Below are 11,929 nucleotides of genomic sequence, written 5' to 3' on the forward strand. Positions count from 1 at the left end.
TCTTCTGAGCCTTCTCCTAGTATGGGGCTGATTTTTTTTGGGAGGGTTAAAACTCCACTTTTTAGAATAAAAGAGTACAAATCTATGTTAATGAGTATCCAATATATAAAGATATAATTTTTTTGACACCAATAAGATAAATGGGAGCAGGGAGGAGCTGTAAAGAGGTAGAATTTCTGTATGTGATTGATGTTATCAGTTTAAATATGTTTATTTGATTTTAAGTTCTGTGGTACATGTGCAGGATGTGCAGGTTTGTTACATAGGTAAACATATGTCATGGTGGTTTGCTACACCTAGCAACCCATCACCTAAGTATTAAGCCTAGCATGCATCAGCTATTTTTCCTGATGCTCTCCCTCCCGTCGTGTCTCCCCACTTCCCACCAGGCCCCAGTGTTTGTTGTTTCCCTCCCTGTGTCCATACGTTCTTATTGTTCGTCTCCCACTATAAGTGAGAACATGCAGTGTGTGGTTTTCTGTTCCTGTGTTAGTTTGCTGAGGATAATGGCTTCCAGCTCCATCCATGTCCCTGCAAAATACATCATCTCATTATTTTTCATGGATGTATAGTATTCCATGGTGTATATGTACCACATTTTCTTTATCCAGTCTATAATGGGCCTTTGGGTTGATTCCACATCTTTGCTATTTTGGATAGTGCTACAATGAACATATGTGTGCATGTATCTTTATGAGGCAATGATTTATATTCCTCCGGGGATATACACAATAATGGCATTATCTTTATAAGACAATGATTTATATTCCTTTGGGTATATACATTGCAATGGTATTCTGGGTCAAATGATATTTCTGGTGCTAGGTCTTTGAGGAATTGCCACACTGTCTTCCACAGTGGCTGAACTGATTTACATTCCCATCAGCAGTGTAAAAGCGTTCCTATTTGTCTGCAGCCTTGCTAGCAGCTGTTGTTTCTTGACTTTTTAATAACAGCCATTCTCACTGGTGTGAGATGGCATTTCATTGGTTTTGATTTGTGCCTCTCTAATGATCTATGGTATTGAGCTTTTTTTCATATGCTTGTCGGCTGCATAAATGTCTTCTTTTGAGAAGTGTCTGTTTGTATCCTTTGCCCACTTTTTTTTATGTTTAATTTTTTTTGAGACGTAGTTTCACTCTTGTTGCCCAGGCTGGAGTGCAATGGCATGATCTAGGCTCACCACAACCTCCGCCTCCCGGTTTCAAGCAATTCTCCTGCCTCAGCCTCCGGAGTCGCTGGGATTACAGACATGTGCCACCATGCCTGGTTAATTTTTTATTTTTAGTAGAGACGGGGTTTCTCTATGTTGGTCAGGCTGGTCTTGAACTCCTGACCTCAGGTGATCCACCCGTCTCAGCCTCCTAAAGTGCTGGGATCACAGGCGTGAACCACCGCGCATGGCCTCCTTTGCTCACTTTTTAATGGGGTGTTTTTTTTTCTTGTAAATTTAAAACAGGAATTTTTACAGGTGACAAAACAAAGAACCTGAGACTTTTGTTACCTGTCCAAGGTAAATTGTGGACCTGGACTCAAATTCCAGAGGTCCTGTACTTTGCAGTTCTCTCTCTCAGAAGTGCTGCCGCTGCTGCCCATGAAATAGTGCAAATTAGGAAAAGAAGACACTTTGGGCTAAACAATAGAAAAGGTTTTTTCCTCTGACATAGAGAACAGGCTTGCGGAGCAGAGAGCAGGCTGGACTTGGGTCTCAAGGCCCGTCCCCGTCCTCCTGCATCCTGTAGGAAACCGTCTGCGGCAACCCAGGAGTGCCCCCTTTCTGTCTCTCTCTCTTTCCCTCCCCACCCCCGCATCCTTCCCTCTCTTCTCCCACCCTTTTCTTCATTGACCCTGAGTCCTTTTCCTGAGTCTAACGAGGCCGTCGGGGCGGTCCGGTTTTCAGAAGGCAATTTCTTGTGCGTTTATCCCTATGGGATTTTGCTTCGCTGGGGCTCCAGGAGACTAAAGAACCCCAAGGCCCACCCAGCACCACCTGCCGCGGTCCCCTGCTCGCTGCTGAGGCGTTCGCGCCCACTTTGGGCGCCCACGGGCACCTGCCGCGCTTCCTGCCTCCCGGGCGGCGGCTGCTGGGAGACTTCAACTGCAACGCTGAAAGCACAGCCTGTTCGGGTCGTCTTCACAGCCGCGATAAGGTGAGCATTTCACATGTCTGAGAGGTATCTTTAGTACTTTGTCCAAATTTTGGAAATAATGGAATTTTGGAAATATTTTATCTTAGACTTTCAGCATTCCCAGGTTGATCCGCCGCCTGGTGAACTCGGCTTCCTGGTTGCCTAGGTTACAGTAAAAATAGCAAAGATTCCGGGCACTTGGCTGGGCTTTTTCCAAATCCACGGAGCCGCGCCTGGGCCCCCAGCCTGCCCTCCCGCGAGTCCGGCGGGTCCTCGGGCCTGGCCGGCGACCGAGCGGGACCCGACCCAAGACCCTGCGCTCCTGCCCCTGCGCGGAGGCCGATCCCGGCGTGCGCTGCGTTTTCCTTCCTCTTAGTTCTACTCCTTTCCGTAAGAATCTGCGCCCAGATAGAGAACATTAAACGGTCAAGTTTCCAAACGCGATGAGGTCACTTTAAGAATTCAAAGGACTTGAGGCACCTGCCCGGGGGAGGTGGGGGGACGTCCCTCGGCTCCCCCTCCCCGGAAACGCCTGAGTCCGGCGGCGACCTCGGGGACTCCCAGGCCAACGCCAGGAGCGGAGCGAGTGCGGAGTTCGGAGCCTGCTTGCCCCAGCGTCCCGCTGGCGGTCTGCAGCCCGGCCAGAAGGTGAGGGGGGCGGGGAAGCACCGCGCGGGAGGTGAGGGCGGGGACCCCGTACGAGAGATGAGGACGGGCGCTGGCACCCGGAGCGCTGCGAGGGGCGGGCCCGGGCGGGAGTGAGTAGGCGGGGACGACGGGGCGGGGGCGGGAGCTGGGGAGATTCGCCAATCGGTGCGGGCTCCGGTTGTCCCCAGCCCCGGGCCCGGGCAGCTGGGCACCCGGGCGCAGTTCCCCACCCGGTGCGGACTTCGGAACCCGCCGGAGGACTGACGGGCGCCGCCCCGCGAGCGCATCTCCGCTGGACCCGGCGCCCCGGCCGGTCCGTTCCCGGCGAGGATGCGCGCCCTGGCTGCCCTGGACGCGCCCCCGAGCGAGCGGCTACTTCCCCGGGACCCCGAGGCTCCCCGCGACCCCGACGCCGCGCGGCCAGCGCGCAGGAGCGCAGTGGAGAGGCTGGCGGCCGATCGCGCCAAGTACGTGCGGGGCCCGGGGGCGGGCCGGGGCGCAGCTTCCGAGGGCATCGGCCCCGGAGCGGTCAAGTGCCTGGGAACCGACCCTGGGCCCCCGGCCCGCGCCCCTGCCCCGGTGGCGCGCAGGGCTATTGCGCGGAAGCCGCTGAGACCCGACTCGCTGATCATCTACCGCCAGAAATGCGAGTTCGTGCGAGGACCGGGCGCCGACGGCCGCAGGGCGAGCCTGGTGAAGAAGCTCTTCCAGGGGCCAGGCAAGGACAAGGCGCCGGTGCCCCCTGAGACTCCCCGTACGGGCGAGGAGGGCAAGGCCGGGAACCCGGAGACCGTCCCCACCAAGCCTGACCCCGCAGCGGCCCCCGCGCCCCCCGAGACCTCAGCCCCCTCCGCGCGCTCCGGCTCCGCGGCGCCCTCCAGGGCCCCGGCCGCGCCCCCTGGCCCAGAGCCGCGCGTGGTGAGGCGACGGGGTCTGCAGCGCTCGCAGTCGGACCTCAGCTCGCGCTACTCCGCCGCCCTGGAGTCTGACACCTTCTTCCAGTACTGCGGCCTGGACCCCGAGGTGGTGGAGGCCCTGGGCAGGGAGAACTTCACCGCGGGGTCGGACCGCGTGACCCTCAAGGTGCGCAGCGTGAGCGTCGCCACCTCCGGCAGCGGCTTCTCCCGGCACAGCGGCGGCGGCGACGACGGGCTGCAGGAGGAGGAGCTGGTGGAGCAGGTGCCCAGCACCACCTCGGTGGTCGAGAGGAACGCCCGCATCATCAAGTGGCTGTACACCTGCAGGAAGGCCAAGGAGACCCCCGGCCAGGGGCTGCAGGGGCCGGCGTGACCGCCTGCGCGGGAGCGGAGCGGGGCCCAAGGTGTGTGCCAGGAAGGCTGGGGGCGGGGCTGGCTGTGTGCCGGGGAGCCAGAGCGCGCGGAGGGGGGCTGGGGTCTCGGCGGGCGCGGGGGCCGCTGCGGGGCCGGGCTTGGTGGGGACTGTCTCCGGGTTCCCCGGGGGGGAGTGAGCCTCGGAGAGTGGGACCCTGCTGGGCGGTGGCCGGTCACAGCTGATGCTTAGAATTGAGTGCGATTTGGAGCTGCGGTGTGAAAGAGACCCAAGACACAGACGCAGAGGGTTGTGAGCTGAGCCCCGGGTGCTGGAGAGCAGAAGGTACCAGTCCAGCTACCTGCAGATCCAGGCCCTTAGCAGTCTGCTGCGTCCGGCCTCCTGGAAAAGCAATTCTGCAAATTAACGTGTCCCATTTGGCTTATTATTGTGAAAACAGGAGAAATCCAAAATGCTGCCAGAAAGCAATTTTGCACCCCCGGTATTATTACCTGCGCTGGAAACGGCTTAAGAGCCCTATTCCTGAGTGCGTTGACCTGCGCTGTGGGCGGTTCTGACGTTTGATTGGAGCTGACCTGTCCGCCTGCAGCCCTAGGTAGGCGCTGCTGTCTCACTGGAACAGAAAGGAAGGCTCCCTGTGCTTCCTGGAGGCCTGTGCTGAAAGGGGTGACAACTTCTCCACAGGATCTTGTCAGCACTTTGACTTTCACTTAGCAACAAAGATCTTTGTTTGGCTAAATTTTATTTAAGTTGTTTTGAGAGCTTCAGTTTTTTAAACTAGGCAAATTGCACTAGATTGTAAAGAGAGTCTAGTTTATTTGCCTCTGATGATACTGCAGGAAGTAACTCCCTTTTGGACAACCAGTAGTGCCGGATTGACTTAGGGCTTCTTTAGCTTTTCACTGGGGAACTAAGGAGTGCTGGTTCTCACTGTTAGCCTGCTCTTCCCTATTGCTCTTCCCTATGGGCATTTTACAAAGTAGTGAAGAGAAAGTACCTTTTCAGGGCTCTCTTTGATAACCAGGAATTTAAACATTGCAACACCTTTTTTCTCTTATCCTACAATGACAACTTGCTATCAATAAATTTTTTAAATCATGAAATGAAATTATTGTCTGCCATTGTGATAAACTAATTGAAGATGCATGGCAGCCTGTAGAGTTTGGGGGAGGCTGCCCAAGAGATGTTTGCACAGGACTCACCTATGTTTGACAACTGAAAAAATATCCAGTAACTTCTCTGGCTATGACTTTGGTATAGACATAAAAATTTGGTTAATTCAGTCTTGTTCTTGAACTCAGAAGTCTCAGGACTTAAGTCCTTCCTTATAATTTATAGAAGACTTGTGTTTTCCACTAGGCTAAGTCCCCAACATATGTATATAGACAAAGTTCTAAAAAACAAACAAACAAACAAACAAACAAACATGAATTTGTAGTTTTCACAAACTGTCCTTTGGATCTGGGTTGAATGAATGTTGGCAAGGGTATTTTAATGATGGTACCATATGTAGGGCAGGAGCTCTGGAGGGTGGCCATGGTCACTGGAGGGACACAGTCTGGTAGATAGTGCCCTAAACCAGAATTAAGGGCCTGTCTTATGTTAGCAAGTGATTCCTGTACTATAGACCAGGCTTTCTTTGTCCAAAAAAGAAGGGAGGTAGGCAGATGGTTTTGAACCTCTACATTTTCTGGTCTGTCTAGTAATAATTTGTGTTGCATAATTAAAACCCAGAAATGGAAAAAAAAAAGTTGTCTATTGAAATATGTGAAAAGCAAATTTATGAATAAGCTCCCTCCACGTAGCCAGAACATGTGCAGCCAGTAGGTAGACTTGGTGGTATAGTGGTGAGATAATAATATGGCATACAAATAGAACCAAAATATAACCTGAAAACATAAAAATAAAAGCAGCCGGCTCTGATGCCTCCAGACCCCGGCTGGTTCCCATCTCCAGTTAGCCAATGTCAAAATAGTCATCTGAGTGAGAATTTAGTTGACTTCATAGACTAAATCCTAAATACCTTTTAGGCTTGAACCTATGAAAAATATAAGAAGCTTAGTTAGCCTGTGAGAACTTTCACTTTTATAACAAGGAGAAGAGAAATAGTTGAAGGAAAAGGGAAAGTTACAGCAGGTTTGGGAAGGCACTAAGGGTAGGGGCAGGAAAAAGAGGCTCCTGGGCTTCCTCCTCTCCTCGTCTTCCTTCACTTGAATCCGTTTGTTTCAGGCTGGAGACAATGGCACCTGTCTTCTGAGAAGTTTTACATTATTTCTCAGAGCAGGGGGACAATGGCACAGAAGCTACCCCAGTTTTTATATGGAATCTGCAGTCACCAGCACTATGAAGATCTCCTTCACTAATGTACTCCCCTAGACCCAAACCAGTATTATTTCTTTGAAACTGCAATGCAGAGACCGACTGCCTGGCTGCCGGGGGCCGGGGGTATGAGAAGAACATGGTAGCCTGGGCTTTCTCCAGATCCCTGGAACAGGGTCCACTCATGACTTCAGCCCCTGCACAGCTCCCCGCCTCCCTGCACTGGTGTTCCCTCTGGAGGAGGCCAGCAGGAAGAGCAAGGACAGAATGTCACACCTGGTCAGTGGGGCGGTCTTCTGACTTCTGGCAGAAGTCCCTTGTTCTGAGACCAGTTCTGCAACTTCTGGAAGATGCAGAAGCAGGAAATTAAGCTGTGCTTTTTCTGCTGAAATTTATAAGGATTCATTTTAGGTTTTCATGAAAGATTCAGAAAACTTGAGATGAACAAAGGTAGGTTTTCTAAGTGAAAGAGAAAACAAATATATTTTATAATATGTGGTTTTTGTCCCCTTGGTAGATAGAGATTTATACATTATAATAAAAATGTCTCAATTACAATAGAACTAAGTTCTTAAGTTTCTTGCCCTGTGGGGTGAAGATAATTGCTTTCAAAACTGAGACTATCAGAATTGGGGAATGACTCATATAATCTGCACACAAGTCCTCTGGGGAACCCATGAGTAATGGTTGTATATGGGTAATTTTGGTCTTCTATTTCCCAGAGTTTAGTTTATGAAAATCGCTCTTTTATCTGCTGTTATTTAGTCATCTTCCTGTCTTTCAATTCATCAAACAGGATTTGCCAAAATTTAGATCTTTCTAGTTTGCACAGAATATATAAGTTGCTGCTTTTAATACTGGCATAAATAACTTGTCCTTTGGGAACTTAGGGATAAAACATTGCTTAATTTCAAGGGGCAAAAATGTCCAGACATTCCACAGCTACCTTCACATTTATCCTTGACACAAAGAAAAAAGAAGTGCCTGTAGAAGTCCACTGAAGGCTCCTGGAGCAGAGCTGTGCCTCACATTTGCAAAGATGTAGTGGGAATAGAGAGCAAGCGAACTCAGGACTTCTCAGCCTTCCTACTCCTTTCTTCTTTTACTGTTCTGGAAAGCTAAGCAACTAGGAGCACATTTTAGGTAAACAAGTGGCTGGAGTAGCTATGAGGCCACTGTTCCATGTCGTGTGACCCACACCTGGGCCTTTAAGAGATAATGGTGTTTGAAAAGGGAGGAGTCTGATTGCCTTCAGATATTCAGTTTGACTGCCTGCCTATTTTGTTGTCCAACTTTGCGTAGTTAGCACTGGCCTTACCAACATTTAAAGAAGTTTTCTTTACTGCCCCATGAGTAGTTGGAGGCAAAGAGAAATTTGTAAAGCCCAGAAAAAAGCCTGCAGGGAGATGGAATTTGTTCTGCCAGAGAAATGGGATGATATCTGCGTTAAATAAAGTTAGTGACCTCTTTGCAAAATTTAAAATGAAAAAGAAGATGTTTCAAAATGCAGAGAATGTCAAAAAACAAAAACTACAGGGACCAGATCTGTATAATATTTAGTTTTTATTATACTAACTTTTGTCTGGACTGGAGTTGATTCATTGTTTTTTCTTTAACTCCTCAGGAAGCAAACCTTTCCAATGATGAAGACTTCTTGAAGGATTTCATGGGTAACTTGGGATCCCAGGGCCATTTTGCCAGTATGCCTAGGTGACCACGTGATTGCTGTTTTCCCAGAAATACAGCGTCCCATTGACAAAGCTTACGTGCTCTCAGAAGGTTTCAAATACAACAGAGAATATGGGAACACAGATTTTGAAATTTAGCTGAATTGTAATAGCTGAATCTCTAAAAGGCATTTTCCTTGTCTGAGGTGAAACTAGCATTGCTTCCAGAGGGCAGCTGGAAACCCTACAGCCGTTTGGAAATCTTTTTGACTGACTTGCTGACTAAAAGGTACTGTGATACATTTTAACAATATCTAGGTTGATTTTTTTTAAATCAAGGAAAATGAAAACCAAGCATGAATGCCACGTTATGTGCTCCTTTTGACCATCCTGGGCTGATTAGCATCATTTAAATCAAAGTAACCATGAAAAGGTATATTCTGTTTCAATTCTGTGGCCAAAAAAGAGTAAACACACACAGGCTCAGACACACTGACCCCACTTGCCAGAGCATTACTGCACTATAAACTACATTTAAATCCCAAACTATACTACTGTGTATCTTATTTAACAAATCAGAGAACACTTTTAAAATAACTTGAGGACTACAAGGTCATTCTATTAATGGCATTCTCCGTTTGGGTTGTAGGCATGTGGAAGTACCCATTAAAAGATAAATTAGAGTTTAAATACTGATCAATAAAACCTCTTGTAACTGGACAGTTTCTGGAGAGTTGGAAGAAGAATCTTGAGTTTCCTTTGGTCAGATGAATACAGCATTTCACTTTTGCAGCACTATTTAGAATGCACTTCATAGTTCTCTTGTTCCCAACTTCCAAAAAGAACAGAAAACTGGTTTACACGGAACAGAAGCATCTGAGGCAGGGCCTCTTCCCTGTCCTTTGATCTGACTCACACCTTCACATATGACATAATCAACCCAAATTTGACACCAATTCACTCTTTTCTACGAAGAGGATATTCTGAAACAAGGGACAGCCTAAGGGTGGCTGGAATGAGAGTGTTGATGGGGGTTACCGGGTCCCTGATTCTGAACTTGTTCATGACACCCACAGAACCTTCTGAGAAATAATCCAAAGAAAATTTGTTACCCAGCCAATTCTTCAAGAGCTTACTATCAAAATATATCTTTTCAAGAAGAAAATCATTAGCGAGAAGAATGTGGAGGGCAGAGAAGTGGGTTTCTCATTGATATCATATTTTGTTAACCATTTCATTTTGAATTATTCAAGTCTTGGTTAATATTGTATTCTATTTTTGTAACTATTTTACTGTGAGAGTAGGTCATTGGGTTACTTAGATATTTATTTTTACAGTTATTTGTCTTCAGATAGTTTTATTTTACTTCATATGATTTTAGTTTTTATCAGTATAATTTTAAATCATGTTTTTCTTGGTCATCTCTGTATATATTGTATAACTGAATTTTTATTGTTTGACTGCAAGTGGAGTGTTTGCCACTCAATAAAGTTCTCAGTACTGTAGTGACTTGTTTTCAAATAAGTCCCAGATAGATGTTTGGGAGCCTTTGCTGGCCACCAGATGCACCTTTCTGAATACAGACTCTGTCAGGACAGCAGGTCCCCTGATCTAAGCATTTTCCCCAATGGTTGCTCTAAAAATGCTGCTGTTTTTGTGTTCACTGTATTGCACTTAGTTAAAAAAAAAAAGATAATGTTAAAATGAGAGCAATTTTTTAAAGGACCTTGTCATATACTCAATTCCTTATTTTCAGATGTCCCATTAATTTTATATATGAAGGCTTTCTGTAAAAGTTTCTACTGTCAGAACAGGATGGATGCAGCCTGGGGCAGATTTATTTAAGATCAAAATGGTGCAGACTCATCATTCATATCATAGGGAAAAATATAAAAACAAAGTGGTTTCCACTAAAACCACCAAGATCTTTTAGAACTGTTTGCATCTTCGGTGGTGGCATAGGAAAAGAGAAGAATTCAGCTGGAGTAAATTCTAGAAGTAGATATCAGAAACGGACATGAAGAACAGGGGAACTGGGTGGCATCAGACTCCTAAAGAAGTGAGTTAATCCTCCTTCCCTTCCATTTAGATTCATGTCTCAGCTCCACGTTTTGAGTATGTGTAAGATGTGAGAAGTTCTTTCTTCAGCCAGGGGTGGTGACTCACGTCTTTAATCCCAGTGCTTTGAGAGGCCAAGGTGGGAGGATCACTTATGCCCAAGGGTTTAAGGCTGCAGTGAACCATGATTGCACCACTGCACTCCAGCCTGAGTGACAGAGCAAGACCCCGTCTCTAAAAATTATGTAAAAAGTAAAACTAAAGAACGTCTTGCCTAAACCTGAATTACTCCAATTTAATGAGTGACTTTGAGAAAAATCAGACTTTAGTTCAGTCTGGATGAAAAGATTCTGATTGCTTTCCACAGGAATGTGCCACAGTGACAGCCGCAAGATGCTTGTATTTGTTCATGAAATAATGACACTTTTAAAAAATGTAATTAAACATAATGAAAAAATGATTGATAGAGCAAAGGAAATAACAGTAGTCTTTTTCACTTATATGTGGGTATGATCAGCAATGCCTTAGAGTAAAAGGTATTCATGTACCTAGCTGGTTTCCTGGTTATGTGTACACATAAATTCACATAGTGTTTTAAACTACTGGGCATTGACACTGGAACAAAAAGGAGGCTTTATTGAACATTGTCCTTTTTCAATTGGTTCAAAGTTCAGCACTGTGGTTATCACCGGTGATGCCAGAAAACATCAGTAGACTTAGACAATTGTTATGGCAGTTTCCAAACAGAGCTTTTTCTACACACTATTTGTAGCTGGTGTGCAATATTGAATATTCCATATTAAAGAAATAAAGTATTTTTATCATTTATTAATACTAATTTATGAGTTTGAGTAATGTGCAAAAATTTGAAATGAGAGTCTGCTCATCACAGTTCCTTGCCTTCTGTTTCCCCCCTTTCTTCCCGAGTGTCATCTCAGCAGATTATGGGGAGGAATGAGGGGAAGGCATCCCAAGGATTGTCCTAGGTGAGCCGTGTAGCACCCGAAATCATTGACTCCCCTCAAGATGAAATGCAGTCAAAGCAGTTTTGAATGTTCTGCACTTTGCTTTTCTTTGTTTCATCAGTCTTTTGCTTAAAATATTTTCATGTTTTGCTAACGCTGTCATTGGAAAAAGGGCACAAACAAAAGCACAGTTTGCACCCTTTTCATTAGCAAATTAAGTGAAGGCAGACTCTACTTATGTGGGTTTTCTCTCATTGTGCTCTATGCACCCGGGGGTGTGGTGGCTTGGGCAGCTGGTGAGTCATGGAACCCTGATGTTTTTCTCGATGCCCTGGCTGAGCCAGACTCTGCCGTCTTGCTGTCTTGCTCAGTCTTGCAGATGCCTATGCCTAACCCTAGGGAGGAATCCAAACATAGGCTTTCCTTCTTCTTCTTTTTTCTTTTTCTGAGACTGAGTCTCACTCTGTCGCCCAGGCTGCAGCGCAATGGAACAATCTCAGCTCACTGCAACCTCTGCTTCCTGGTCAAGTGATTCTCCTGCTTCAACCTCTCGAGTAGCTAGGATTACAGGTGCCTGCCACCATCACCAATTAATTTTTGTATTTTTAGTAGAGATAGGTTTTTGCCATGATGGCCAGGCTGGTCTCGAACCCCTGGCCTCAAGTGATCCACCTACCTCAGCCTTCCAAACTGCTGGGATTACAAGTATGAGCCACTGTGTCCTGCCAAAATAGGCTTTTTTGAGGAGAATAAATACATCACTTCTTTATTTCTATGAAGGATATGGACAGATACCCAGCCCTTCTATAGAAACTCTCTTATCGTAGCTGTTCAGAAATGGTCCAAGCATTGG

General features: G+C 46.9%; 1 protein-coding gene across 1 annotated transcript; it reads left to right on the top strand.

Annotated features, from left to right (window-relative positions):
- Positions 1–2,918: 2,918 nt before the first annotated feature.
- FAM110C (family with sequence similarity 110 member C) lies at positions 2,919–10,684 on the top strand. The gene is made up of 2 exons (XM_032294299.1): positions 2,919–4,098; positions 8,011–10,684. Exon 1 carries the CDS (start codon positions 3,108–3,110, stop codon positions 4,065–4,067), a length of 960 nt encoding a protein of 319 aa, XP_032150190.1. The 5' UTR covers positions 2,919–3,107; the 3' UTR covers positions 4,068–4,098; positions 8,011–10,684.
- Positions 10,685–11,929: the final 1,245 nt, after the last annotated feature.

Source organism: Sapajus apella, unplaced genomic scaffold (assembly GCF_009761245.1).
Source record: "Sapajus apella isolate SASKATOON/1434 unplaced genomic scaffold, GSC_monkey_1.0 scaffold31, whole genome shotgun sequence".
Classification (NCBI taxonomy): Eukaryota; Metazoa; Chordata; class Mammalia; order Primates; family Cebidae; genus Sapajus; species Sapajus apella.